Source organism: Sceloporus undulatus, chromosome 1, assembly GCF_019175285.1.
Source record: "Sceloporus undulatus isolate JIND9_A2432 ecotype Alabama chromosome 1, SceUnd_v1.1, whole genome shotgun sequence".
NCBI classification, from domain to species: domain Eukaryota; kingdom Metazoa; phylum Chordata; class Lepidosauria; order Squamata; family Phrynosomatidae; genus Sceloporus; species Sceloporus undulatus.
In genome coordinates, this window is record NC_056522.1 from 104,383,552 (window position 1) to 104,410,649 (window position 27,098).

At 36.6% G+C, this 27,098-nt stretch overlaps 1 protein-coding gene across 6 annotated transcripts in view; it reads left to right on the forward strand.

The window, feature by feature from the left end:
* Positions 1-24,542, forward strand: part of FAM184A (family with sequence similarity 184 member A) — an 84,531-nt gene extending 59,989 nt beyond the window's left edge. The window contains exons 9-18 of one of the 6 annotated variants that reach the window (XR_006103418.1): positions 4,907-5,119; positions 6,575-6,728; positions 8,605-8,732; positions 10,752-10,936; positions 11,410-11,556; positions 14,998-15,115; positions 16,830-16,934; positions 21,080-21,279; positions 22,092-22,184; positions 22,827-22,882. Coding sequence is in view for 5 of the 6 variants with exons in the window: in XM_042462127.1 (XP_042318061.1) it covers positions 4,907-5,119; positions 6,575-6,728; positions 8,605-8,732; positions 10,752-10,936; positions 11,410-11,556; positions 14,998-15,115; positions 16,830-16,934; positions 21,080-21,279; positions 22,827-22,908 (1,332 nt within the window). In the remaining variant the exon portion in view is untranslated. Of the gene's footprint in view, positions 1-4,906; positions 5,120-6,574; positions 6,729-8,604; positions 8,733-10,751; positions 10,937-11,409; positions 11,557-14,997; positions 15,116-16,829; positions 16,935-21,079; positions 21,280-22,091; positions 22,185-22,826 lie in introns of those variants that run through there. The other 5 variants (XM_042462127.1, XM_042462150.1, XM_042462158.1 and 2 more) reach the window with 5 other exon arrangements.
* The last annotated feature ends 2,556 nt before the right edge of the window (positions 24,543-27,098 follow it).

Here is a 27,098-nt window from a genome sequence, read left to right on the forward strand (position 1 = left end):
AATCATTTTCCAGTGATTCAGTGGATCTACTCTAGTTGGGACTAGCAATTGAATTTAGGTCTAAACCATTACAAGATGAATCTAGCCAAGTCATCTTGGCTTTTAATGGCTCAGCACTAGCTGTCTTCAGCCTCCCCCCATGCATTTTCACAAAATGATCAAGTTGTAGAATGGGATTCTGCTTCCAAGCTATTCCCATTAATATCTAATCTGGTTTAGGCGGGTAGGGTTGTTGTTGCTTTTTAAATTCCTTCTGACACATTGATCAGGATGAAAGCCTGCAGTTTTCTTCAAAATTAACCTTTATTCTGTGATTCTATGTTGAGTTTTGAGCTTAATCAGGCTTTCAAATGGTGACTCAGGGGAGTGTAGCCTTTTACTCATTTTGATTGATTTCCTGGTGGTACATAAATGCTAAAATCCCCACAGTTCCCATAGAGAATAGAAGATTCAAATATGTTCAAAAGCATACGTAGAAGAGATGAAACTAAGGAAAGCCTTCTGCTTAAGCAAACCTTTAGTAGTAGTAATCCTTTAGTAGTAGTAATCAAGTGGCAAAACACACAATTTGCTATAATACTAAATAGCTACTTCATTTAGGACTTCTTAAGAGCCAAAACAGTATAGTGGTTTGAATGTTGTACTACAGCTCTGGAGATCAGGTTTTGATTCCCTGCTTGGCCATGGAAACCCACTGGATGACCTTGGGCAAGTTATTATTTTCTCAACCCCAGAAATCCCTATGATTGGGCCACCTGGTAAAGTTGCTATAAGTTGGAAACAACTTGAAGGCATAACAACAGCAATAGTTCTTAAACATATAAGGTTGGACATTTTAGCCATTGTTAAACTGAAGCTACAAGTTTCCTTTTGTTGTCAGGGCTCACCTCATATCTCAAGGTTATTAGTTACTACTACCGCATACAAAAATCCAAGATTGCAAGGGGAAGGGAAAACTCAAATGAAAAATTACAGTGAATGTTCGTGATTTTAGTGCTGGCAGTGGTTATCTTTCAGTTTGTCAAAGAATGTTTGTCTTTTAGCTTGTTGGATTATATCTCTAAATTTTAATACTAATTTCTAAATCTACATATAACATAAATATGAATTGTGATACAGTTATATATTGTTAAATTCTATGGTCAGTGTAGAGGATAACTCCACTACTATGGGTTTGTGGATATTCTGCAAAGACCACAGAATTAAGCAAGGACAAAACCACTAGTATGGGCTTGTAGAGCCAGGATAGTATAATGATTTGAGTGTTGAACTAAAATCCCAGGAAACCAGGATTCAAATCCCTGTTTAGCCATGGAAACACACTAGATGAACTTGTGCTAGTTATGCTCTGTCATCCTCAGAGGAAGGCAATAACAAATTCCTTCTGAACAAATGTTGCCAAGTAAATCCTTTGATAGGGTTGCCATAAATCTTAGAAATAAACTGAAGTCACATAACAACAATTGGTTTGTACCTCACCAACCGTGCAAGACAGGAGTCACATGGTTTTCTTCACTCTATTTGCTTCTCTCAGTTTCTGACTCTTCTGCTACCTAGCATAGGTTTTCTGAGCTCTTGTCATTAACTAAAAATCCCAACAAAGAGAACAAGAGTGGATTCTATGGGGACGGAAAAAAGAAAGCTGATCAGATAATGTTGCTGTGGCTTCAGCAAGTCAAATGAACACAGATAATCAGAATATATTATGTGTTTCTAAAGTATGGCCAATCATTTCTGTACCTGTTCTGTTGCCAACATTTTATATATTGCTTGATGTGTGTAGAAGAGGTTATTTCAGCAGTTCAGCTTGCATGACAAGGGAGCCCTCTTCTTCATTTCACTTATCAACTATAATCATGATGTAAATATACCTCAATTTACAAACTTTTGAGTTTAGCCATGATAGTAATAGTTGCTAATCTTCTTGTATATTGTGCTGTGAGCCACTAAAGATTAATGCATTCCATATTAACCATACTGATTTTAACAGCTACCTTTCTCAGTCTGAAAGACCTTACCAGTATGCTATTCAAAGCTGAGTACACCTTGGGAAATGGGAGGTGGGCTATTTAGTCTATTAAGTTATTTCATGTAAACCCATTCAGAGAATGGTACTTCCTCTATCCAAGTCAAAGGCCTAAATCCTGTTGTTAGTCCCAGCTACACTAAACCCATTGAATCAATAGCAACTTGATAGGTTAACACTTATGTAAGCTTTATGATTCAGTGGGCTATCGCTGACTGGAACTAACAATATAATTCAGGCCAATCTGAACTGGGTAGCACCTGCACAAAGTGATGTAACACACCAGAGACTCCTGTGTGGGGATTTTAATTCATATCTACCACTACCTACACCAGATATCCCACTACTGGGACCACCAAATTGGTAGGTTTTTACTGTTGACCCACCCAATGTGAAGACTTCCACAATGTTCTCTGCAAACTACGTGAGGGCTTTCCCTGATACCCACCTCTGTGGGGTCAGTCTAAATGCTGGCAAGGTTCCTGTGAGAATTTACACTGCTATTATCCCCAACAGGACTCCACCTTCAGTGATGCTACCACAGACTGCTTGTCTGAAACTTAACTCTCAGAATGATAGGGATTGTGGGGGCCAAAATTGTATAAAAATAAACAAAAACCTTTATTTACAGAACGTATATATAAAACAGTCTATTATTTACTTATAACATTTAAAACACCGTACTCTCCCCTTGCAGGCTAAATCAGACCCTTACCAACCATTCAACTCAAACTCTTTTTTCTCACTCCAACTCTTGTTTGACTCAAAGCGCTCTCAAAGACTTCTTCCATGCTGCACTCTTCTTCTCAAGCTCCAAACTAAACTGCCATTCCACTGCTGCTCCATGCAAATCTCAAACATTAGCATTCACTTCACCACTGCATTCCCTTCTCCCTCCCAGCAGCCACTACTTACCTCATTCTCACACAATTAATCTAAACTATTTTATATACAGTACTAAACCTATGGCATCAAATCCTGCAGTGTACTTTCATGTTTTTTGGAGAATACAGAGCCAGTAGTTTGAGCATTGGACTACGACACTGGAGACCAGGGTTCAATTCCCAGCTTGGCCATGAAAGCCATTGGGTGACCTTGGGCAAGTCACATGCTCTCAGCCTCAGGGAAAGACAATGGCAAACCTCTTCTGAACAAATCTGGCCAAGAAAACCCCATGATAGGTTCGCCATAGGGACAGAAAGGCAGAAACAACTTGAAGGCACACAACAGCAACAACAAACAGTCTGTTTGTGTTGGACCCAGTGTTGGTATTTGTCACAAAACCCACTGTTAAAAGAGCTGCCCAAACCAAAACATGCTGAGTGTGATTTGTATATTGTTTCCTGTCTAACTAGCAGGTATACTAATTGGAAGTGCAGCAAGTCATTGGTGAACTAAAGGCTACTATTTGGACTTAACCCGATAGGAAAAGGTCAATTTCAAAATGTGGGCCTAACTGCAACTGGTTTAAAGGAACATGATTAGAAAGTTCAAAATAATATTTATCATTGCTTATGTGGCACAGTGTAACATATTAAACAGTTTTGCAAGTATTAAATATACTCTGATTAATGAAAATAGTGGTGTAGTGCTACTTTAAGTATAAAGAGTCGCCCCTCGTAACTTGTGGATCTGAGATCCACGACCTAGAATATTCATAGAGGGGAGACCTGTGCTATTTTTAAAGGTGCGCCCCATTTAAGCCTATGAAGCTTGAATATGCGCAAGCCTCCATTTTAATGGGGGGGGGTACAGAACGGATCCCCCGCGAAAACAGAGGACCAACTGTATACATCAGGGGTAGGCAACCCTTTTGAGCCGGGGGCTGGGTAGCTGTCCCTCAGACAGCTGGGGGGGCGAAGCCAAAAAATAAATAATTAAATAATTTTTTAAAAATTAAATAAATAAATAAACTGGGACAAATGTAGGACAAATTTTTCAAATGGAGGGCACTTTTAAAATAAAAATGGAGGACACTTGAAAAAATTTGCTGATTTTTTAAAAAATGTTAAGATAAATGCATGTTTCTGAGGCTTCTATAGACAATCGCCCCCCCAAAGGCCCCGGCGGCAATCGGCGGCAGGACCGGGCTGGGGCTGGTCCCAAGACCTCGCTGGGCCGCATCCGGCCCGCGGGCCACAGGTTGCCTACCCCTGGTATACATAGTCGAGAATTGAGGTACAGAATATCTCTAATACATTAGGAAACTAAAACAACCATTTTCAGCTATAAAAAAATAGACTGCATTTATATAAACAATACAGCAACCGCCTCTGTGAAATAGACATGCATCTGAAAGACAAGATCATGACACTACCAGCTTTTGTGATTTTTTAAAAAGTGGCTTGAGGCTACAATTATACCCAGTTATCTGGAAGAAAACCACTGAGTTCAGGAAGACTAGTGGGAGGGAGGAAATGAAGGAAAGGCTGGATAGGATATTATACAGATTTTTCTTTTGTTTTTGTTTTGTGTTATTAGATTTGTTTTCTCTTTTTATGAAAAAGAAACAATACTGTAATTCTATCCAGTTACTTGGAAGTAAGCATCACTGAATTCAGTTGTATTCATTTTCTGTTAAAAGGAATGTGTTAATTAACAAGAGGTCATAATCCAGAGAGAAATTGTTTTAAACCCCAAGAGTTTTTATGAGCAAAATATACCATTAGTGTCCTCACTGCCCATCTATTCCCCTTTTCATATTAAACATGGATTGATGTAGCATGGGAAAACTACTCTTTGGGAGGGTAAAGCAATATAGATATACATCCATGTATTTTCCTGGATTCTGGCCATATTATTTGTTAAACTATGATGAAATATAAATACAGTATTTTTCTAATTTGAATTTCTATTGAACTTTGTATTTCTGTGAACTAGATCTCCCTGCTAAAGCAGAACTTGGAAATGCAGCTTTCCCAGTCTCAGACATCAATGCAGCAGCTGCAGGCACAGTTTAGTCAGGAGCGACAGAGGCTGGCCCAAGAAATTGAAGAGCTGGAAGAAGAGCATCAGCAGAGGCATAAATCCATGAAAGAAGCCCATATTCTTGCATTTCAGAATCTAGAAGAAACAAAACAACAAAAACAAAAGGCATGTTCATTTCTACCTCTATACCATGTGGCATTTTCAAATGACAAGCCACAAGAAACAGAAACATGAACTGTGTTTTTGCTCAAAGAAAGGTTGCTCATCTTCATTTGGGAACTCCTAAAATTGATCTCTGAAAGCTGTGGTAACCACAAAGTTGAATACTGTGCATCCAGTGGGTCCTCTACCCTCATCATGCCCCCACCCTTATTTGCCCACTATCCTCCTAATTGCTTAAATTGAGAAAAACTTGAGAGGAAAAACCTATGAGAGCAGGAAGGGAAAATCCAAGGTGAGGAGTCTGTGCTGAACCTTGGAGGAGGATTTCTAATCCATCCTGGTACACCCAGAATGCTGCCCTGGTATAGCACATGACTATAGTATAGCACATGAGTTCTGAACATTTTTAACTTCTGCAAATGGCGTTCCCCTGAGCATATGAATACTTTTCACTTTTTAGTGGTCATGCTTTGTCTGTAATTACTGTATATATTCATGTACAGTATAAGTATAAAATATTTAGTCAAAGATTGATCCTTAAAAACTGGGTCAACCAGTCCACAGGTCATGTAAAAATAGTACCTTAACTCTTAACAACAATAGCAACAAAAAGAACCATAGCCCTCTCTGAACAGAGTAGAAAAAGGCAAGAGTTTAATTAATCCAGGAGCATCGGACCCCCTCTACTCTCTCTGCTGTGGTGCCACTTCTGACCTTTTTGAATGTCTGGTCAGGAAAATGGTGGCTGTGGCAGCTCTTTGGCACTTCCCCTTAAGGGAATGCTAAGAGGAATCTGGCTTTGAAAGATCTGAAATAGACATTTGTGTGTGTTTGTCAGCTTTTTTCGGTTAAAATCGGGCAAAGTTATCACACTGAAATTAAAGTTAAGAACTTTGCCATTTTCTTTGATTTGACTTTTCATCCTTTTTGATATATGTACATATTCTTAGCCTCACCTATGCCTGGTTGCCTCCCCCAGACATTGCACAGCCACGATTAATTATAGTTCCCTCCTCCTCATCCATCCATCCATTCATCCATCCTTTTAGGGTGAGCATACACAGTTATGCCTATCAGAATTTTGTAATTTCTTTGGTAGAATTTTCCTTTGCTTCATCATTTACATCCTTTGTTACATGCCCCTAAGTTTTATACTTGACCTATCCACAAGTCATATGAAAATCCATAAATTTGGCCCCCCAACATGCCCTCAACTTAATACATGAGGTCGCCTTATATGGTATATTGGCATTAAAAAAATGTGCTTGCTGCTGCTAATGGGAAAAGCTCTGGTTTGCTTGTTCTTCCATGGGGCAAAAAAAGTTGACTTTATTTTATGGAGTTGTCTTAATATGTTGAAACACTACTTGTCAAGTTTGTTAATATTATTTATATCCCTAATCAATTGTTAAACATTTTATCTACACGTAGAGCAATTTTATTTTTTAAATAACTTAGGAACTAGAGGAATGTTTACAACAAAAGCACTCAGAAGAACTTCAGGCACTGAAAGAAGCTCACAGACAAAGTATGGATGCTTTCAAACTGGAAATGGAACAGGAACTGCAGACTCTTCGCTTCGAATTGGAAGATGAAGGAAAAGCTATGTTAGGTACTGTACTTTCATGTCACTGTTTACAACTTAAGCCATTATTTCTGGTGCTGAGGACAGTTAGCATGTTCTGGCAAGACTTGAAATGTTTGCTATACATTGTGTTACATCTAGCTTTTTAAAGGGAAAGAATCTGGCTGATTCTGAGGTATAGTTAATATTCCATAAATTATTGTGATGGTTGCCAACCTTGGGTCCTCAGACATTTGGGGGCTTAAATTCCTAGAACACTTTGCTAGTAGTGCTAATTGTCAGAGATTTGGGGAGTTGCAATCCAACAACATCTGGGAGCCTAAGATTAGCTGCTGCTATTATTATTATTTTAGCATGTAATTTAATAGGTTTTATTGTACTACGGTGCAACTTGAACAACATCTTGTGACTTATCAGCATTTGTTCATCTTAACACTTCTGTAAGTGCTTCTTTACCTGGGGTGAGCAAGCTCAAGGGCTGCATTTTAATAGTCCCAGGAACTTCAAGCAGCTGCATCAGTCCTTCTGCATGAAACAGGAAGTAACTGGAAGATCACTTCTGGATTTAAACAAAGTTATGGATTTTTTAAATGGATCTTCTGCTTTAAAAAAGACACGGAAGCCCTTGTTTCAGAAGAGAACCAAGGCCCTTGAAGTGTGATTCTTCTGTTTTTAATTAAGAAACTCCACCTTTCATTTGTATTGAAAAGCATAATAACCTTTGGGCCTCCAGGAGCCACAGAATCACTGTGGGGCTTGCAAGAGGCACATGGGCCACATTACTCCCACCCCTGTTTTGTGTGGAAAGCATGATTAGTATCAAGAAAGCCAGGAAAAAGCAGAAGTAAAATGAAATATGATTGCAAATATTAATTAAAGTTTGAAATTGAAACTTGTGAAGGGTGGAAGAATAGTTCTAGTAGAATAAAATTGAAAACTAATGCAAAGAGAACATTTCCTACAGAAAATGTTGTTATCGGCATGTTACGCTTTTTTCAAATCACATGCGAAACTATAAGAGGATTTTCCACCCTTCTGTTCTGCAAAAAGTGCAAAAAATGTATGGAAAGCAATGATTTGTGCAGAAAACAGGAAATTACCAGAAACTGCATAGTATTTTCTCCACAAAAATATTGCTTTCTATGCAAAACAAAGTTTTTCCTTAAAAGTACCAGAATTGTCAAAAATCCACAAAACGTTTGCTCAGGGGTATACTTTGGATATTTTACCAGTGCACATGAAAACAGAATAAGCAAGGATTTACATCCCTCCATACAGTACTCCTGTGCATGGGAATTTGGGCAGGTACAAGTAATTTTACTACTGCCTGCTTAATTTTCAGAGAAATATATTAGTGCTGCTTTGCTTGAGTAGAATACAGGAGAGCTCTCAGATTTTAAAGTAGTACATAAATAATAAAAAGTAAACCAAAACTTTAAAGCATTACGAAACACCAGGGCCATGGGACAGGAGAGCTGGGTTGTTCTTTATGAATATCATAGGTAGTCATATTCCATGCCACACTCAAAATTTCTAGCATTTTCTGAGCAATGAAATTCTAGTGCTTGAGTGTCAGGAAAATGTGATAGACGTGTAGGTTATTTGCAACCAGCTAATAATACTGTGGAGCAACTCTACAGTCTTGCTAATGCTTAATCTGGAATTCTGTAGTTGTCAATTAAAATTTTTTCCATGTTATGTTGTTACACATTTTCAGTTATTCATTCATATTGACAAAAAAAGAATCACATCTGCCAGAGGGTGAGGAATAGCAAAAAACATTTTCTTTGAAAGCTAGACGTTTTTCTGTTCTAGAAAGCAATAAACCTATGGTAATAGGATGTTGGGTTTTCTTATTATTTAAGGAGATATTTCTTTTAAAATTTGTTTATTTATCTCCTAGCATCTTTGCGTTCAGAATTAAATCATCAGCATGCAGCAGCAATTGATCAACTAAGACATAACCATCAACAGGAACTAACAACTGCTAAAATAGAACTGGAAAGAAGTATAGAGCTCAATAGGCATCAGGTACTTTTCTTTCCTATTTGGAAAGGGTGTGTAAATATCCTTTTAATTATGGCACAAAATATTTGTTTACACCATATAGAGATTGTAATTTTTCAGATCTAGGCAAACCTATAATTGGGTTTTCTTGGCAAGATTTGTTCAGAGAAGGTTTGCCATTGCCTTCCCCTGAGGCTGAGAGAGTGTGACTTGCCCAGGATCGTCCAGTTGGTGTCATGGCTGAGCTGGGAATTGAGCCCTGGTCTCCAGAGCTGTAGTCCAACGCTCAAACCACTACACCACTCAGTCTCACAGTAACATGAATGCCAGTATTTATCTAGTCAAAACAACATCACCTGTGTAGAATAAGAAGGCATGTTCTCCCCCAAACGGCTAAAATAACTGCATGCGTGAAAATCTGCTTCATGACCATTTCTCTGCATTCCAAATAAGATTTAATCTGGAAGACACTCCCCTAGCTTTTAAGTGATAATACTCATGAAAACAAATACGTAAAGAGGGATCCTACTCTGAGCATAGGAGTGAAGGAGAGAGTTCATAAATGTATGGAAAAGTAGGAGCACAAAAGAAAAGAGGGAGGGAATGCAACAACAAAGATTAATTTAAAAACAGAATCAAACACAGAAGGTAATGAGGAGGCCAGAATTGTATATAAATCTAATAATAATAATAGTTGTTGTAATAAATAACAATAATATTTATTTATAACACCCTTTGCATCAAAAGTAAGGTATATAAGGCAGCAGTAGGGAGACAGTGGTGTATATGTGGGGTTTGGTGGTAGCTTTCCTTTTTGTCCACTCCTCAGTTGAACATTGGGTATTGAAGATTGCATTGGTTGGTTCCACAACAGGTAAAGCAGAGAGGGATATTCAGATCAACAGAGATACTCGGAGGCAACTGTTCCTGATTCTCTTGCCCCTGCAGACCCATAAAATTCTGCTCAGGCAGATCGAGGGAACCTCCAGAGAGGGGTGGGGTGTGGCTTAAGATGCAATAGAGGCAAATAGTAAAACAATCATGCTTCGCCTGCCGCCAGCCAATTTTTTGCCAATGGAAACTTCTGCTGGCTCAAGTACCCTTCAGTGAATCAAAAGAACTCTTGCATTTACAGAAGAACAACTTTAGATCCAAACCCCCATATTGAGAAACCTAAATGCCTCAATGCAGGTAAAGGAGAATATCTGTATCCAGAATGGGCAAAATGTTGCCTGTGGGCCATTAGCAGTCCAATCAGAGACCACTGTATGATTCTAGTCGGCCTCTATACCTGTCTCCTTAGTTTCTTTTTTTTAAACTTTAGAGACACTTAGCACCTTCTAGATAATGTGGACCAGTTTTGCCACATTTTCAGCTTGTTGTGTGCAATTTGAGGTTCGTGGGGGTACCCCCCCCAAAAAAAAACTAGAAATGATTTCGCATCACTTCTGACTTTGAAAAAGCCTTCCTCCAGTTTGATTTGCTGGGGGAGGGTGGAGGGGCACTAAGGTGGTGAAATTGGGTCTGCTATCCATTAAAGGGTGCAAATGGCCTTTTCAAGAAAAACCCCATTCATTTGAGGGCAACCCTCCAAAAGGCTGGAGGAAGCATGTACAGCCCACAGATCCTTGTCAATTGCTCACCCTTGTTCTATAATATCAGAGGTTATTTAATCCTGTAATAAAATAGCAGTAGGGTCAATATGATCCCCAATAGCTCCCTCATTTCCTCTCTGTGTTAACGTTCTGGATATGACTTCTCATTCTGTGGTGGAAGGAGGGCTGGGTAGGGGGATCATCCTTAGTAGTATAAGGCAGTGGTTTGCAGAATGGTTCAGAATTTTGTTGGGTGTGAAGAAAGAAGCACAGCTTTTTCTGTAAATTCTCCACAGGCTCCCACTGCTAGTCTTTCAAAACTTAATCTGAACTATTGACAAGTAAATATACATTTTAAAATGAGGAAGTCTAGTATTTTCAAACAGGAGTATAAGTGCTTCACAAGAATGTTATGAACAGTTCTTTATTAGTGATATTTGCTTAATAGGAAAAAGAATTTGTGCGCCGGATCTCAGATCTGCAGGATGAACTGAGGCATCGAGATCACCATATATCAGAACTGGATAAGGAAATACTTGCTTTGCATGAGAATATAAGTGCACTAACCAAGGAACTGGAGTTCAAAGGAAAAGAAGTTCTCAGAATACGAAGTGAATCTAACCAGCAGATCAGGTATGAATATTGGTGATGTCAGGTAACAAGTTCTGGCTGATTCCAAAACAAATGAAAGACAGAACTTACTTTAAAAGTCCATAGAACATTTTAGGCAGTCAGATTAAAACTGCTTCAGCAATATTGATTGATGAGGCAGTACAGTTTAAGATTTGAAGTATCACAGATAGTTTAATTTGTCCAGATTAGAAACCAGTAGTTAGTAAGGTATATTTTTAACCAACAAATTAACGTTAATTAAAACAGTCTGATGTGCATTTTGTTTAAATCCAGTATGTTTATAAAGCATTAAAGGAGATGACTTTTCATGAAATAAGCTAGAAGTTTAGAGAAACACAGTGAGTACAATTAGATTTCATATCTGTTATCAGTGACACTGAACACAAAGCCTTTGCAAATATGGCAGGAAATCAAGATTAACAAAGCTGACTGATGTAAGAATAACTTTTTTTAACGTAAAATAAATTAAACAGGCTGTATGAACAAGATTTAAACAAGAAACATGAGAAAGAGCTGGATGTCATGACAGCAGACCACATCAGAGAGAAACAAAGCATTCTGGCAGATTTTAATAAGACTCAAGAGCTGCTCAAGGAAATTAATTCAGCTTTGCAAGTTTCGTAAGTTTTATTACATTAAAAAATTTCATATATGGACTCAGTTTGAGTGGAGTGATCTATAATATTACTCAGTAAATTATTACTAATATTAGGCATGCTCATGTGAAAAAACTTCTAAATACGATGCCAACTCCTGTCTTGTTTGGTACACCCAATTATATTTAACTTTGGTGGAAACATTTACAATAAGCACAATATTGAACTTACAGGACAAAAGATACAGAAAGAGCTGACACATATTTTATGTTTTTAAAAAAGAAAAGAAATGCTTGAGAAATTTTTAAATGGCAGTCAGGTGGGCACATATTAGGAAGAACCAAATGTTTGGTAAATAAAATTTAATTAACAAAATTAATTATCAAGGTTTCTGTTTTCTCTGTGTCCTAGAAGGCTCTTCTTTGAAATGGTACATTTTTAATTTTTTTCCTGTAATTCATGAATTATTTTTAAAAAGATTTTCAGATTTTTCTCTTGCTTCCTTTAAAATATGTATACTCCAACCTTTATATCTGCTATGCTATCCTATATATGCCTATTCAAAATGGTAAACACTGAGTTCTGTCATACTTACAGTTGTATTTACACTAATTATGTAAATCATCATTTACAGTGGGCCCTTCATGGGCCCTCAGGATTAGTTATAGAAGCCCCTGTGGATACCAAAATCTGTGGATGCTCAAATCTCATCAAATATAGTGGTATAGTAAAATGGTATACCTTATATAAAATGATTAAATCAAGGCTTGCTTTTTGGAATAAACACACACACACACACACACACACAGAATGGACCCTTGTTATACGCTGGGGTTTGGTTCCAAGATCCCCCGTGTATAACAAAATCCGTGTATGCTCAAGTCCCATTAAATATAATGACATAGCAAAATGGTGTCCCTTATAAAAAATGGAAAATCAAGGTTTGATATTTGAAATGTATACTTTTTTTGAATATTTTTAAACCATGTATGCTTGAATCCATGTATAAAAAATCTGTGTGTAAGAAGCGCCGACTGTATATATATTCAAGACATGGATAGTTGAATCCATGGATATGGAATCCGTTGATACAGAGACTCAACTGTATTTTTTTTTTTTGCAAAACAATCATATACACAAATAACTCCTTTTGTTTTGTGCATAAATATACTGTTTTGTGCAAAAATGCTTTTGTACAAAAAAAGACGAGTTACAAATTATTTATTTGCAAAATACATATCCCAAAATGTTAAAATTCTCACAGCTGTTAACCCTTTCTCATTGTAGATGTGAACATTTGCAAGTGTTATTTACAGCCCTAGTATAAAATACATTTGAAAGTCTGAAACATTAAATATGTACAATAGTGGCTAAAGGTTGAGTGTCTATTCAGCACTGATATAACAAAGAGGCATGCCAAGGTATTCTCAACATAATGTGGAGAAATAGCTAGGTAAAGCTAGGGCTTGTGCAAAGCTAGGGCTTGAAGCTTGTTTTCATTTACAGTTGTGTCTGCCTGAATCTCTTTGGTCCCCTTCATGCCATTTATCTCTGTCTCCATCTCCTTGTTGTCTGTTTTGTCCTCTAAGGGAAGTAAAAGGTAGAAAATGGGGGGTAACATTTTTGAAATTTTATATTAAGGACAGAAAACAAAGTTCTTTTAAATGAAATTACTATTTTTGACATAGAAATAAATGGAACTTCTAATCCATACTCTTGAAAATATAGAAAAAAAGGCATCTCACCAAAGACGAGGATAGAAGAGTGGCCTAGATTTTGGAGGTATAGTGTTAAAAACGCTATAGCTCAGAATTAGGTGAAGCTAGAGATGGTTTTAATAGCAACAATAAAAGCTTTTCAAGCATATAGGAAGGAATAGCCCCAATCCAGTGCACAAAGGGTGGCTCCAAGCCACCCCTTTAGGGCTGTCTGTACCGTCCATTAGTGTCTCTTCTACCTAAGCCAGATGATCCAGCCCCTCAATGGCTGATCATAAAACTTGTAGCTTTGCATTGGTACAAGTAGTCTTTCAGATGTCCATGTTCTGACACAGTAAAGGCTCTCAGGTCAAAACCACAGAAATAGACATTGTAGTAAGTTTAGAAAAAGATTAATCTGTTCTGAGCCTACCAGCATTCCTGAATTCTGTACCAAGATTCCAAACACTCTTTAAAAGTAGCCTCACATAGTTTCATTGTGTATGTAACCAAAGTTATGTGTCACAGATATGGGTCTCTTCTATTGAGGGGATCACAACACTCCTGGACACTGTTGCCATTTGCACCTCCACTTATTATTATTATTATTATTATTATTATTATTATTATATTATTATTATGCTTTATTTATACAGCGCTGTAGATTTACACTTAGAACATAAAATTCAAGATTGGATCCAGTTGCATAATTCCACTGTTGGAACTTCTTCCATCAGCAGTACTGGGAAGCTAACAATATTGGCCCCTCCTGTAATGCCTGCAAAATATCCTTTGAGGAACTGTGAGCCTACAGAGCAAATGTTCAGATGGGGCTAGGGAGAAAAAAGATGAAATCAGTTGTGCTAGCACACTTCTAGATTTCATACCTGGCTTTTTAGGAGGGTGCAAAGTCACCATGAATGAGGTGTGCAGCTCCATCCATATCAAGAGATTTCCTAATACACACGGCTTCCGTTTTGTCATGATTTAGCATTAGTTTGTTCCCTCTCAAATCACTGTCCAGAACTAGAGTGATGCCAAATATTAATATGCAGTTATACTGAGAAGTTACTAGAATTTCCATAAATACAAGGCTTTATTTTCTTGAGTTTTCTCTATGTTTTTAGAAATTGTGTGCTTATTTCCATTCTCTCCTTTAATGCTTCTTTACTGTTTAGTCCTTTTTCACAATTTTCGTGACTTAACTGTTACTTTTCTTTTGTGGTGTTTCTGTTTTCTCTGCAGTTAATCTAATACTGTCTTGCATGTTAGCTGATCTACTATAGTGTATATTTACTGAAGAAGTAGACAACATTGGTTTGCATGGCTTCTGTTACTGATTGTGACAGGGGGAGGTCAGCAAGCTCATAATTTTATTTCCTTTATTGTAGCTGATGATGGAAGAAACCTGCATGTTTGTGGAGGGATTATATCATAGCCCTTATGATTTGTTACTTAATAGAGTTGGTTTGTTAGTACAAACGCTGCATCTGCACTGCAGAAATCATGCAGTTTAACATCTCTTTAACTGCCATGGCTCAGTGTTATGGAATTCGGGGACTTACAGTTTGTTGTGGCACCAGACCTCTCTGACAGAGAAGGATAAAGATCCCACAAAACTACAGATCCCAGATTTCCATAGCATTGAGCCATGGCAGTTAAAGTGGCGTCAAACTGTATCATTTCTTCAGTGAAGATGCAGCCAAAGTTATGGCATTATATTTGAAGTTTGTATTGTTATTAAACCATGTTTTTATGTCCTATAAAGTTTAGAAGAAATGGAAGAAAAGTATCAAAACAGAGAATCAAGACCAGAAGACGTGCAGCTTATTGCTGAGTTGAAAGACCTTATCACTGAGAGGGATCAACTGATAAAGAAACTGATTGTAAGACAATTTGTTCTCTTTTTGGTATGAGCTACCAAGAAATAAAGCAAACTGAAAGGTCTGAAACATTAGTAGAACACAATGATAAAGAGCAGATATGTCTGAAGAAAAACAAGATACTTAGAATTATTTTTATTTCAGTTACATAAACTTCAGAAATTCCAGTTATTCTTGTATCTGATTTTGTGCTCTTAAGACTGATTCTTTGTTTAGGAATCATTTTGCTAGCCTAAAGATGGCCCTAGTTGTAAAACAGTACATTTCAAAAATAATTCAGTTCTGGCTCTATTTTTGCAGCCTACAACCACTTAATACTGCTTTACCAATCTGTAAGCATTTAATTGCTTACTGATGACAAAGCAGCAATGTTCCCTCGCCCAACCCCAGTTATTTTAATCCATTCAGGATCATATAAAGATTCATATAAGGGGAGCTGTAAACCGAAAGTAATTTTTTCAGTCCATTCATGGTGGCTGAAATTTAATAAAAGTAACATTAAATGTTAATGGCAGCTTCCTTTAAAATCAAAATGATTTTGTTTCCTAAAAATAATTTAATGTTTTCAGTTATTTTGCAAGGGGGGGGGGGGGTTCTGCAAGCATGGAACCTTCTATGGGTTCCTGAAAAAGGAGGGGAAAGCAAGATGAGAACAACTGTATTTTCTGAGTATTCTATGTCACTACAATTGATGTGAATCATCGAGTTGAAAGAGACCACAAGGGCCATCCAATCCAACCTCCTGCCATACAGGAACTCACAATCAAAGCACCCATGACAGATAGTCATCCAGACCCTTTTTAAAGACCTCCAAAGAAGGACACACCACCACTCTCCGAAGGAGTGTGTTCCACTGTCGAACAGGAAGTTATGATTCATTGTTAGACATTGAATACTAGCACAAGGCAACAATTAATATCCCATAGAATACAATTAAGGAGGCAATGGCCTGGAGTGTATGGGACCTGAGCAAAGCAGTCATGGACAGGGGAGCTTGGAAGTATCTCATGGGGTCACCATGAGTCGAAGTTGACTGGAAGGCAGACAACAACAACAAGAGCATAGTAGCTTTTTCCCCTGATGGTGCCCTGGTGACACAATGGTTAAATGCATGTACTGCAAGTCACAATGTCATGAGTTCAAACACAGGCAGTGCTCCAGAGTCCACTCAGCCTTGCATCCTTTTGTAGGACGCTAAAATGAGTACCCAGCTTGTTGGGGGGAATTAGCTTATACATTGTAAACCGCTTAGGGAGTGCTTAGTTCACTGATAAGCGGTATAGAAATTTACTTGCTATTGCTGTGGTGTAACGGTAAAATGACTAGCTAAGAATTCAGTATAGCAGAGAGTTGGGCCATAGATGGAACCAATACACAAAATTCTAGCAAAGATAGTTAGGAAAGCTAATATAACCCCATGTACAGCTTTACACCAAATAAGGGACTAGGTAATAGTTTATATGGTAGCAGCTAGACTTAAATCACAATATGAATATAACAGTTGCACTGCTGAGGATTAAAATTGTTGTCTTCTAAACTGTTGTTTATACATTACTGATTTTAGTTCAAATTCATCATCTTCAGATATGAACATTTCTTAATGATTTGTGAACAAGCATAGTAGCTTGATATGCCAGGATAACTGATAAGAAAATGTAATTGTTGTTTTTTAAATATGTTTGATACAATATGAACTTTATTGTTTGTTCTTTCTCAGGATGACAAAAAATTCTATCAGCTGGAACTAGTCAATAGGGAGACTAACTTCAACAAAGTGTTTAATGCAAGTCCTAATGTTGGTGTTATTAATCCTCTGGTGAAGGTATGTATCATAGTTATAATGCTAAAATTATGGCTTGCTAATACTAAACAAAGAGAATAAATGAATAACAACTGTGGGTGGGGGGAATTCTGAAAGCCATAAAGAAAGTTACACAGGTGAATATCTTCCCCAGTAGCCTCTGCTGTGAGAGTTTAAAGTGAAATTTCAAAGTTTTTATGTACTTTGCTTTATGCATTATTGTGCATTCTTTGAGTACTGAGGCTCATATGATTTCATATCTTTGTATGAAGCTTATTGTAATAGTGTTGAAAAATATGTTAAATGTATATATCACATAGTAATATTTAATACAATTGCTATGACTGGGTTCTAATTTTTGGAAGGTATGATGTTGGGTTTTTTTAATTGTGACTTTTCCCTTGATAAAGGAGTTTCTCAAAATAAGTTGATAGTCATATCTACCTGTGCTAATTTTTTTCAGTTTTGGATTGCCACTGTGCCTCTTGAAAATCAAATTTTTTTTTTTTTTGCTAATCTAATACAATATAATTCACTTGTTTACATTAATTATATGTAGTGATTAGTTGTCTAATATATTAGTATAACATGTTAGGATTCAGTGTACATAAAATATGTTTGTCCTAATAATAGTGGAGGCCTGTGATAGTTCCTCTCCCGTTCTGTGTTAATCCCTGCATGATTAGTGTTGGATCTGGACTTACCAGGAGTGGAACTCCCACTAACCTGACTCCAGTGTGTGGAAGGCAGGGAACCAGCTTTTGTCAGTATCTCCTCCACCACCTTTGCCCCTTGAAACTCTCCTCTACAGACATGGGGTTCCATCCAGAACAGTGTGACAATTGGCACTGAGAGTTGGAGAGGAACCCAGAAAATGACCAAAGTTATTTCCCTGCTTTTCTCCATCTGGAGTAAGCACAAGATCCAAGTCCCCTCCGTTAACAGAAAAAGTCCTTCCATTTGATCATTTTCTTGTGCACGGAATATGTATTCATTATTGATGGGATAAAAAAACCTTCCCCCTAGCACATCTGATATGGAGAAGAAGCCATTTTTGTTGGCCCAAAAGAAAATTTACAAAATTCACAGTTAGGTAGTGTGTTTGTTGGGACCAAAGAAAATGTAACAGATAATATGGATAAACTGACATTCTGACTTGATACATAAACCAAATACAGTTGGCCCTCCACATTTGTGGGGATTAGGAGAGCAAGACCCCCACAAATATGGAAAAACCGAGAATAACCCCCCACACACACACACACACACATGCAGCAGCCATTTCCAGGGCAGGAGGGGTTCAGGGAACAGAGCTCTCCCTTCCTCTGGCCCCTGCTCTCCTGGAAGGACATGGGAGAAGCATCTCTCAAGCCTTTCCAAGGTGGGAGGAGCTCAGGGTTTAATGTTCGCAAATAACCAAAACAGTGAATGTCAAACCCATGAATGTGGAGGGTAACTGTAACTATTTTTGTGACTGTAAATCATGTGAAAGTACTATCAATGACTTCAGCTCATTTTCTCTAAATCTTAAGGCTGTTTCTGAAGACTGGAGCATTTTTGCCATCTAGTGGAAAGAATCATTATTTTTATATATTCTTTTGGCAGGAACTTAATTTTTTTTTAAAAAAAAAAGAGCAGGATACAAATAAATATAATAATAATAATAATAATAATAATAATCCTAAAGTTTCTTCACTCTAGTCCTGTCTTTTTACAGAATAACTGCCTAGAGAAGTTACTACAGATACTTGTCCACTGGAGAGAATAAAGATACCATGGTCACATTTTTCTGTATTGTGTTTTATCAAATTGATTTGTGGCCACTCCGGGTAAAACCGAAATGTAGCACTAGCTCACCTGCTGTGAGCAGCATAAATAACTAATGAAACTTTCAGGACTTCCAGTCATTCATATATAAGTTTTCTGTTTGTAGATTCTTCCTGACTTTGCTTCTAGCTGATCAGGACGGATTAGTAACAAATAGCTTCAGGAAACATTTTTCTTATTTGCCAACAGTGTCAGTCTTTTGCTTCCACTTGATGGATGTGGAAGCTTTACTTAATGATTTTATTTCACTCATTTTTCTTTTCATTCTTCATACAAAACAGAATCATAAAGTTGGAAAAGACCTCAAAGTCCATCCAGTCTACCAGCTGCCATGCAGGAACTCACAATCAAAGCACCTCTGACAGAGGGCCATCCAACCTCTCTTTAAAAGCCTCCAAAGAAGGAGACTCCACCACTGTCAGAGGGAGTGTGTTCCTGTAATTTGAACCCATTGTTCCATCTTCAGTATGACACCCCTTCAGATATTTAAGCAGGGCAATCATATCACCTCTTAACCTCTTCCCCAGGCTAAACATACCCAGCTCCCTAAGTCTATCCTCATAGGGCATGGTTTCCAAACCCTTTACCATTTTGGTTGACCTCCTCTGGAAATGCTCCAGCTTCTCAACATCCTTTTTGAATTCTAGTGCCCAGACCAAAGCAGAATAGAGTGGCACTATTACTTCCCTTGATCTAGATTCTAGATACTATCTTTCTGTTGATGCAGCCTAGAATCGCATTGGCTTCATACTGTTGACTCATGTTCAACTTGTGGTATATTAGGACCCCTAGATCCCTATTACTTGTACTGTTGTGCTATATTTATACTATTTATACTTCCAGATAATAAGAACTATTCAATAGTGGAAGTCACTCCCTCACAGTATGGTAGAGTCTCCTTCTTGGGAGATTTTTAAACAGTATGTATACTGTTGTACTATAGTGCTATAATTATAGTATTCTTTTTCCACTTTCATTTTTGTAAAGTTATATTGCTATATTTCCAGCTATAGTTTTATAGCAATATAGCTTTATAACAATGAAAGTGGAAAAATAAAGCAAAGAAAGCAGAAATTAGAGCATCCATTACCACTTACATTTTTTTTAAAAGAAACTGACTGTGTGGGTATCAAAAGAGGCAATGAAATGAAAAATTAAGAGGCTATCACTATTTACCAAACAAATCAAATGGAAATAATGAAAAGATGTAGAAACAAAAATATTAGAATGACAGTTGAAAGGACTTTTTCTGAACAAGATTTTCTGTGGAAACTATATTTTAATCCTTTTAAACTAATTACAAAAACCAGTGCTTTAGTAACAATGTAAAAATGACAAGATAACAGAACTTGAAAATATAATGAATAGTTATTCTACGAATGGCTACTGGTCATGACAGCTGTGCTTCTCAGTAGCAGGCATTGGAGAGATACGCAAGAGGATAATCTTACCTTTATGTCCTCCTGTGAGCCCTCCATAGTCACTATGGGGATGGAATGCTGATCTAGATAATCCTTTAGTTTAATCCAGTATGGCTCTTATAATGTTCTTTCCATTTCCATAGATAAAAACATCTCTGGGATGCATTTTCCAAATTTAAAAAAGAAGAAGCTACAACCTGATTTTTAAAAAATCTGATAGATTTTTGGAAAGGCTAATCAAGCCCATTATTTCCTGAATCATTTACAGCATTCCAGCTTGGATTCTGATTATCCTAATTCCTGTTTAGAACTAATGTTGCCATTTAATTTAAACTTGCATTTTTCAGAATAAGTGTTCTATCTAGAGAAGCAATATAGTTGAAAATGAATGTTTTAATATACTTTTTTATTGACAATTTTGTTCCTTCTTTCTGGCTTTTTAAATTTTTCCTTAGAAATGAAATTCATTGGTACAGAATTTGCTTGCAATCCAGTTTTCAGCTCAATTGAACAGGGCTAAGGAGATGACTGTAATTATACTAGGAATTAACATGCTTTTAAAATTATACTATGATATTTTCCTGTTACATTTGTACAGTTGGGTGTTAGTGAATTGGGGCTGGTACTGTGTTAGCAGTAACAAAGAAGCAGTTCCCATTGTTTTGCTGCAATAATTTCAATACAGACTAAATGTGTTAACATTATTTAAAGCTTAGCCTTAATATTATTCAAGTGACTGAAGCATTTGCCTTTCATATCCATCTGGATAATCACTCCAAATGCAACAGGGTAAAATTGCAATAAATAAATACCCCCTAAACTTTAACATTCAGGAAAATAAAAACAAATGTGAAACCCACCACCAGCAGTTGCCTCATCTGTACAGGCCCTTCCTCACATTTGTTATTTTTAATGCAGCAAAAGAAGAAGAATGATAAATCAGCAAACAGGTTTGTGAGTGTCCCCAATCTAAGTGCTCTGGAATCTAGCGGAGTGGGCAATGGACATGCTAAACGCCTGGACCCTATTCCTAATTCACCCATCCACGATATTGAGTTCAACAGCAGCAGACCACTTCCACAGCCAATACCACACAAAGAGCCCAAGACGGTTTTGAGGTGAGCACTGCCTCACCAGTTTTTGTTTTTGTTTTTCCTAACATGGAGAAAATTTTGATTTCTTTTTAGCTGAACCCCACCTGTCTTTAGATGAACACGGGAGTACAAATTTTATTTTGAAATTCTAATTTTCACACTATATTTTAAGCCTCTTTACAGTATCCCTTTTTTATTGTAAAACCTGTTTAATGTGATTCCCCTCCTTGCATAATTTGTCTAAAACCCTTTTAAATTTTTAAGGAGGTACACTATCAAATACAGTTCACGTGTTTTCAATTGTTTACATCAATGAACAATTGTGTTAAATGTTTTGTGTAATTACTGGCTATAACATGTTATAATCCCCATAATAAAGTTCATTATTGTGTAAGAGTGATTCTTCCCTGACAAAACTGTTTACCTTATTAGATGAATGTGTATTGTTTTGTTCCTTTTCCTTACCTCAGGGGAAAAAAATCTTTGTTGGAAGCAAGCTTAGAATATATGTCAGTATGTGCATATATTAGGCATCATTTAATGCTGTGCTTCAGCATTAAAATACTCAAGTTTAGCTTGCTTTAGGAAATGCCGAAATGAGTTTTACTACCAGACCAAAATGTGTAATGCTTCATATTTTGGAGAGAGTAAATGCCTTCTCCATCCTGCTTTTTAATTCCATCTCACTGCTGCCTCCAAAATAGATCTGGGGACAGGGGATAGAATAGTTAGATTACAAAGTACTAGCATTTTATTTCTAAAGGCAAAGTGGAATACCTGTAATATGTAATGTTCCTTATTTTTTCCCTATGCATGTGATATGCTTGTGTGTTCAGGCGTCACTAACATGCATGTGCATGAATTCATGGACTGTGATGCCGGAGTTTCCATTTGCAAATTATTTCGTGCCTTGTATTGTCCTCAAAACGGTAGGGATTATTTTCTTAATTTTAATAGCCACAAGTTTCATTTTACTGAAGCATTAAATTGTATATAGAAATTATATCATGCAGATTTATTTTGAATGTATGTTTATGTTCATTTTGCACTAGATTCCCTGTTATAATGTATTCATTCTCCATGTGCATGCAACCACAGTATTTCATTTGCATTACGAAACATTTAAAGTATGTAATTGTTCCATTACGGACAAGTAATCATTCAGCATGTCTTTAAGAGTATGATGCTTGCATCATACTTTTGGCAACAAACATGATCAGAAGAAAAGGATGCTAAAAGAGGATCTACCCCCCCCCCAAAAAAACTTTTTCCACAATATTACATTTTTAAACAAAAGCAGCAATCCATTCATTTTTTATTTCTCAAAATATTGTTTTTCCACCCTGTCATGTGGCTTAGTGACTTTGTGCTGCTGATGCTCTCCAATGGAGTGGATGATCAGAGGTAGAAAAAAGGGGCATTAAATCATGTGCTGTTCAGAGGTGATATATTAATTGTAAATGTAGATTTTGTCCTTAACTGTGCATTGGCTTCACTGTGCTTTTTCTAGGCCTTTTGCAGTTTCTCCATTGGTTGTGGGTTAAGTCTCTCTTTTCTTTTTATGAATTTAGCCCTCCTCAGAATGAAGCTTCTCCAGTGGCTTCACCAGATCCGCAACGCCAGGAATGGTTTGCCCGTTACTTCACGTTCTAAGAGATTATTTTGTGTGTGGCACAGCGTGGTGTGGACTGTTCATAAGAGCATGACTTTAAAATAAATCCTTATGTGAACAAGCTTCCCTGTAATATGTCAAACACTGTGAATGAGAAAGTATTTGTCTCTGATTTGAAAATGCACTGTATTTTATGTGATATTTGTTGGAATCACTCGACATGGTAATATAAATGTGCTTAATGACACTTATTTTTATTTTAAAAATATTTAAACTTTGTAATTATTGCATAATAAATTTTCATAGAAGAAAATTACAGCTTCCTTCCGCTTTTCCTATAAATACATATTTTCTTTGGTTCAGGACAGGCTTTCCTCTCTTGTTGCCCTCCCCAGATGCAATCAATTGCATGGTTATTGTATACAAAATAAACTGGCAACAGTTTTTAAACAATCAGACTGTGGCAATATTTAAATCCCTTAATTTTTATTTAGTTATCTTGTAGAACTGACTTTGAAAATTGTGTTTACTCTAAAAGTGTTGAAGAATGCAGAATAAATAAGCATATAGTAGTATAGCAGATGGCCTTTAGAACTGAGTGAATTTAAGAGCAGGTTGTGTTTTTTTTAAGGCATCCTTATTTCTTCTCTACAATTGATCTGCCCTCTAGGAATTATAATTACTACATTTTATTGTTGAATTTCATCTAAATTTTGGCATAAATATTTTATAAATACTTACAATGCTCTTTAGAAGATTTTGGGGTACTACACTATGTCATGCTGTGTAAGCGAAGAATAATTTATGGAAATCTGCATTTTGAGGACATTATCATCCTTTGGACAAAACTTGGGCTTTACAGAAAAAATAGTGCTAAATCAGTTATACATAACAAACCATGTAAATTGTTCATTAGAGCTCCAGCATACTTAATTTGCAAGGGGAAATGTTCCTTTTTCCATTACAAACTTAAGACTGGGACCATGTGACCTTTTTCATACAGAAAGTGAACTTCATTTTCCACTCTGTTACACCTGTCTTACAGTTGTAAAAGTTATCTCCAGAGAAGATGTATTTCACTGGCAAATCTGGTTTATATACTTTTGTTGATGCTGTTGTTGTTAATTCCAAGATTACCACAATGTAATCAACACTGGTAATCTCAGGGAGAATTTTTTCTTTGTTTTATGAATGTACATTAAGATTTGATCTTTGTATCTTTAAAGGGGGGAAGGGGGAGATTGCTTGGTTATTTTAAATAAGATTTTTATCCTTAGATACTAAACATAGCTCTTCATTATCTGCTGAAGTCCTGACTATGTCTTCCCGTTATACAGGAGCATAATAATCAAAGGTACCGTCACTAGTTAAAATAATAAGTTTTATATTTAGCATATGTATAAAAGAATAATTTGTATGTTTTCATATAAAAATATAAAATATTCTAAATCAAAAATTTAAAAATATATCTCCTGTAAACTCAACCTGAAAGCTTCACTGGAAGCACTGTTCTAATGATCTGCTGCTACTCTAAAGCAGTCCTTGGCAGATACTCTATGGTTTATGGATTTAACTGTAAGTATACGCAGCCTTTACACTAGAAGAAAGCCATATTGAATCAAAGTCAGATTTCTTGGCTGTTACATGAAATAAAACACACTGGATAATTTTGCTATGATGTTCCGAAGTATTTGTTGTCTTGTTTCTTTTTCTTCTCTGAGGTGACCATATCACTTGATTAGTATAGTGCTAAAGATGAGATGGATATATAGCTCCTGGGTGTAGCAATGTTTAGTGCTCACTTCAAATTTCTAATTTTAAAATGCTTTTTGTTCTTCCTAATATGTGTTATGCAAGTAGACTCTGTCTTCAAACAGCAGTCTTCCACCATGAAAACAAGGAAAGACAGTTCCATTCCTATACTTCCTTCTTCCATAAATAATAATAATAATAATAATAATAATAATAATGTATTTATATTTCCTGCCTCTCCCTACGGATCAAGGTACATCAGAGAATAGGAAAGATTCTGCAGATGAGTGTCTAAATGTTTGATACAAAGTTTCTATAAATTCTTTTAAGTTTTTGTTAATTTAGGATCAGAGCCTGAATTATACTGTTATTCTTTATTGTATTACCCAGGGGAGGGGTGAGTTTCTCTCAAATTTCTAATGACTAACCCTTTCATCATTTTACCCAAGGAGCAACCACCATATGTGCCAGAGGAGCACATTCTGTTCCATACCTCACAGTCTTCCTGAGTGTGTCCCAACCATTGTGAGAAACTTTTCAGTGGTGAAAGAGTCTACAGTGTGATGAAAGAAGTGAAATGTCCAGTTACACAAGCAAAATGCTGCTCAGGGATTATTACGTATTATTATTTAAGATCCTGACCCTGTTGACCCTAAACATTTGCTTTATATTGTTGTTGTTAACTATTGTTGTTGTGTTTATATCCCACCTTTTCTCCAAGTTGTATTACAACAATTAAAAAAGCATTTTGCTAAAAATTAACAAAATACAAAAGTTAAAAAAACATAAACAGAAAAAAATAAAGCAGGTTAACATATGTTATTAAAACACACATACACCAGCACAATTTTATTTTATTTTTATCTCACCTTTCTCCCAAGTTGGACCCAGGCGGCTCACTATATATATGTCTGTGTATGTATAATATGTATAAACACATTAAAACAACAATTTAAAAAACAATTAAACTAGCCCAATTAGAACAGTGAGAAGTTTAAATATCCAGGACACTGTATAAAATGGGTTTTATATCATTTCTCCTCAAATGCCTTGAGGCTGCATTGTCTTGTGTGTTATAAACAATTGTCAGCTTTCATACATTTGAAATACAATTGTACAGTATTTTACTTTTGTGCACTTAGGCTGGGGCTTGAGTCCAGCAGGTCAAGTATATAGCAGCTAATTCCACACATCCTTTATAAAAGAATCCTTTTCATCAGATGTATGTAAGAGAAGTTGCAGGGAGGGGGACTGGATCCAGCCCCCTTTACCTTCTTGAATATCTAGTGGAATGTTTTGTTTACTGTGAAATCAGAGCAGCTTACAGTTTGTTAATTAGACATTTCAGAGATGTGTATGTATACACATACACATCTCTGAAATGTCTAATTAACAAACTGTAAGCCGCTCTGATAGTCTTGGCTGAAGAGCAGGGTATAAATAAATAAATATTGTTATTATTAATTATTAAATTTAGCTTAGAAATTGTGGAGAAATTACCTGTTTGCATGTGAAGTTCCCCTTCTAACTTGGTACAGTGATGGAGGATTGTACATAATTAGTTGGGATGGGAGGAACACAATTGCACCAGTATGTGAAGCAAAATAAAATTATGGAAGAAATAACCAATCCCGCTCCACCAAGATATAGATAATAATAATAATAATAATTTGTTTTATTTATATACCGCTATTCCAAAGATCATAGCGGTGAACAGCAAGTAAGCTAATTAGCAAGTAATCTTGATGTAACATTTAGAACCATTTTTCTGAAGGATGAATCAATAAGGTTTTCCCCCCGTTCACTTAGATCTGTGATACATTGCATTGTTATTTGCTTATTATGTTCAGCCTACACACGTAAAAAGGTATTCAATAAATAGCAGTTGGCTAGTTTAAAAGATTCTAGGAAGACATGTCTCTCCTCTGCCTACATCAGCTAAAAATAGCTATAAAATTTGTATCAGTGGCAGTTTCTGAAAACATAACTCATTTTGTTCAAAAAACTTAAAAATACATTATTTTACAGGAATATCACCACATACTCTACACCTGACATAAGCCCTAGCAGCAAAGTCCTCCCATGCTACAGGTTTTTTTCCTGCTACTCCAGCCTTACTTTAGAGTAAAAACTATATCTGTGTAAGGGGAAATGCTGAGTCTCAGGGTGCTTCCAGATATAAAACCCTGCAATTATAGAGGAAGGGTCCTGTCGTCTGCCATTTGTAATTCTGGTTTCTTCTTCCACTTCAGTCTTTTTCCTTACCACAAATGTCCACAAAGGAGGGGAAGATCATGTAACTACTCAGGGTCTTCTGATTTGTGGTGCTAGAAGATATTTCTGTGAAAGCTCATTGGGGGGCAGCCATCTTTAATTTGTTGCGGCTAACGGGCATATCCAGCTTGCACTAATATTAGCGATGCCTGGTCTTAGTATATCTACCAAATTTCTTCCTCACAAGTACCCTTTGCCAACCCTT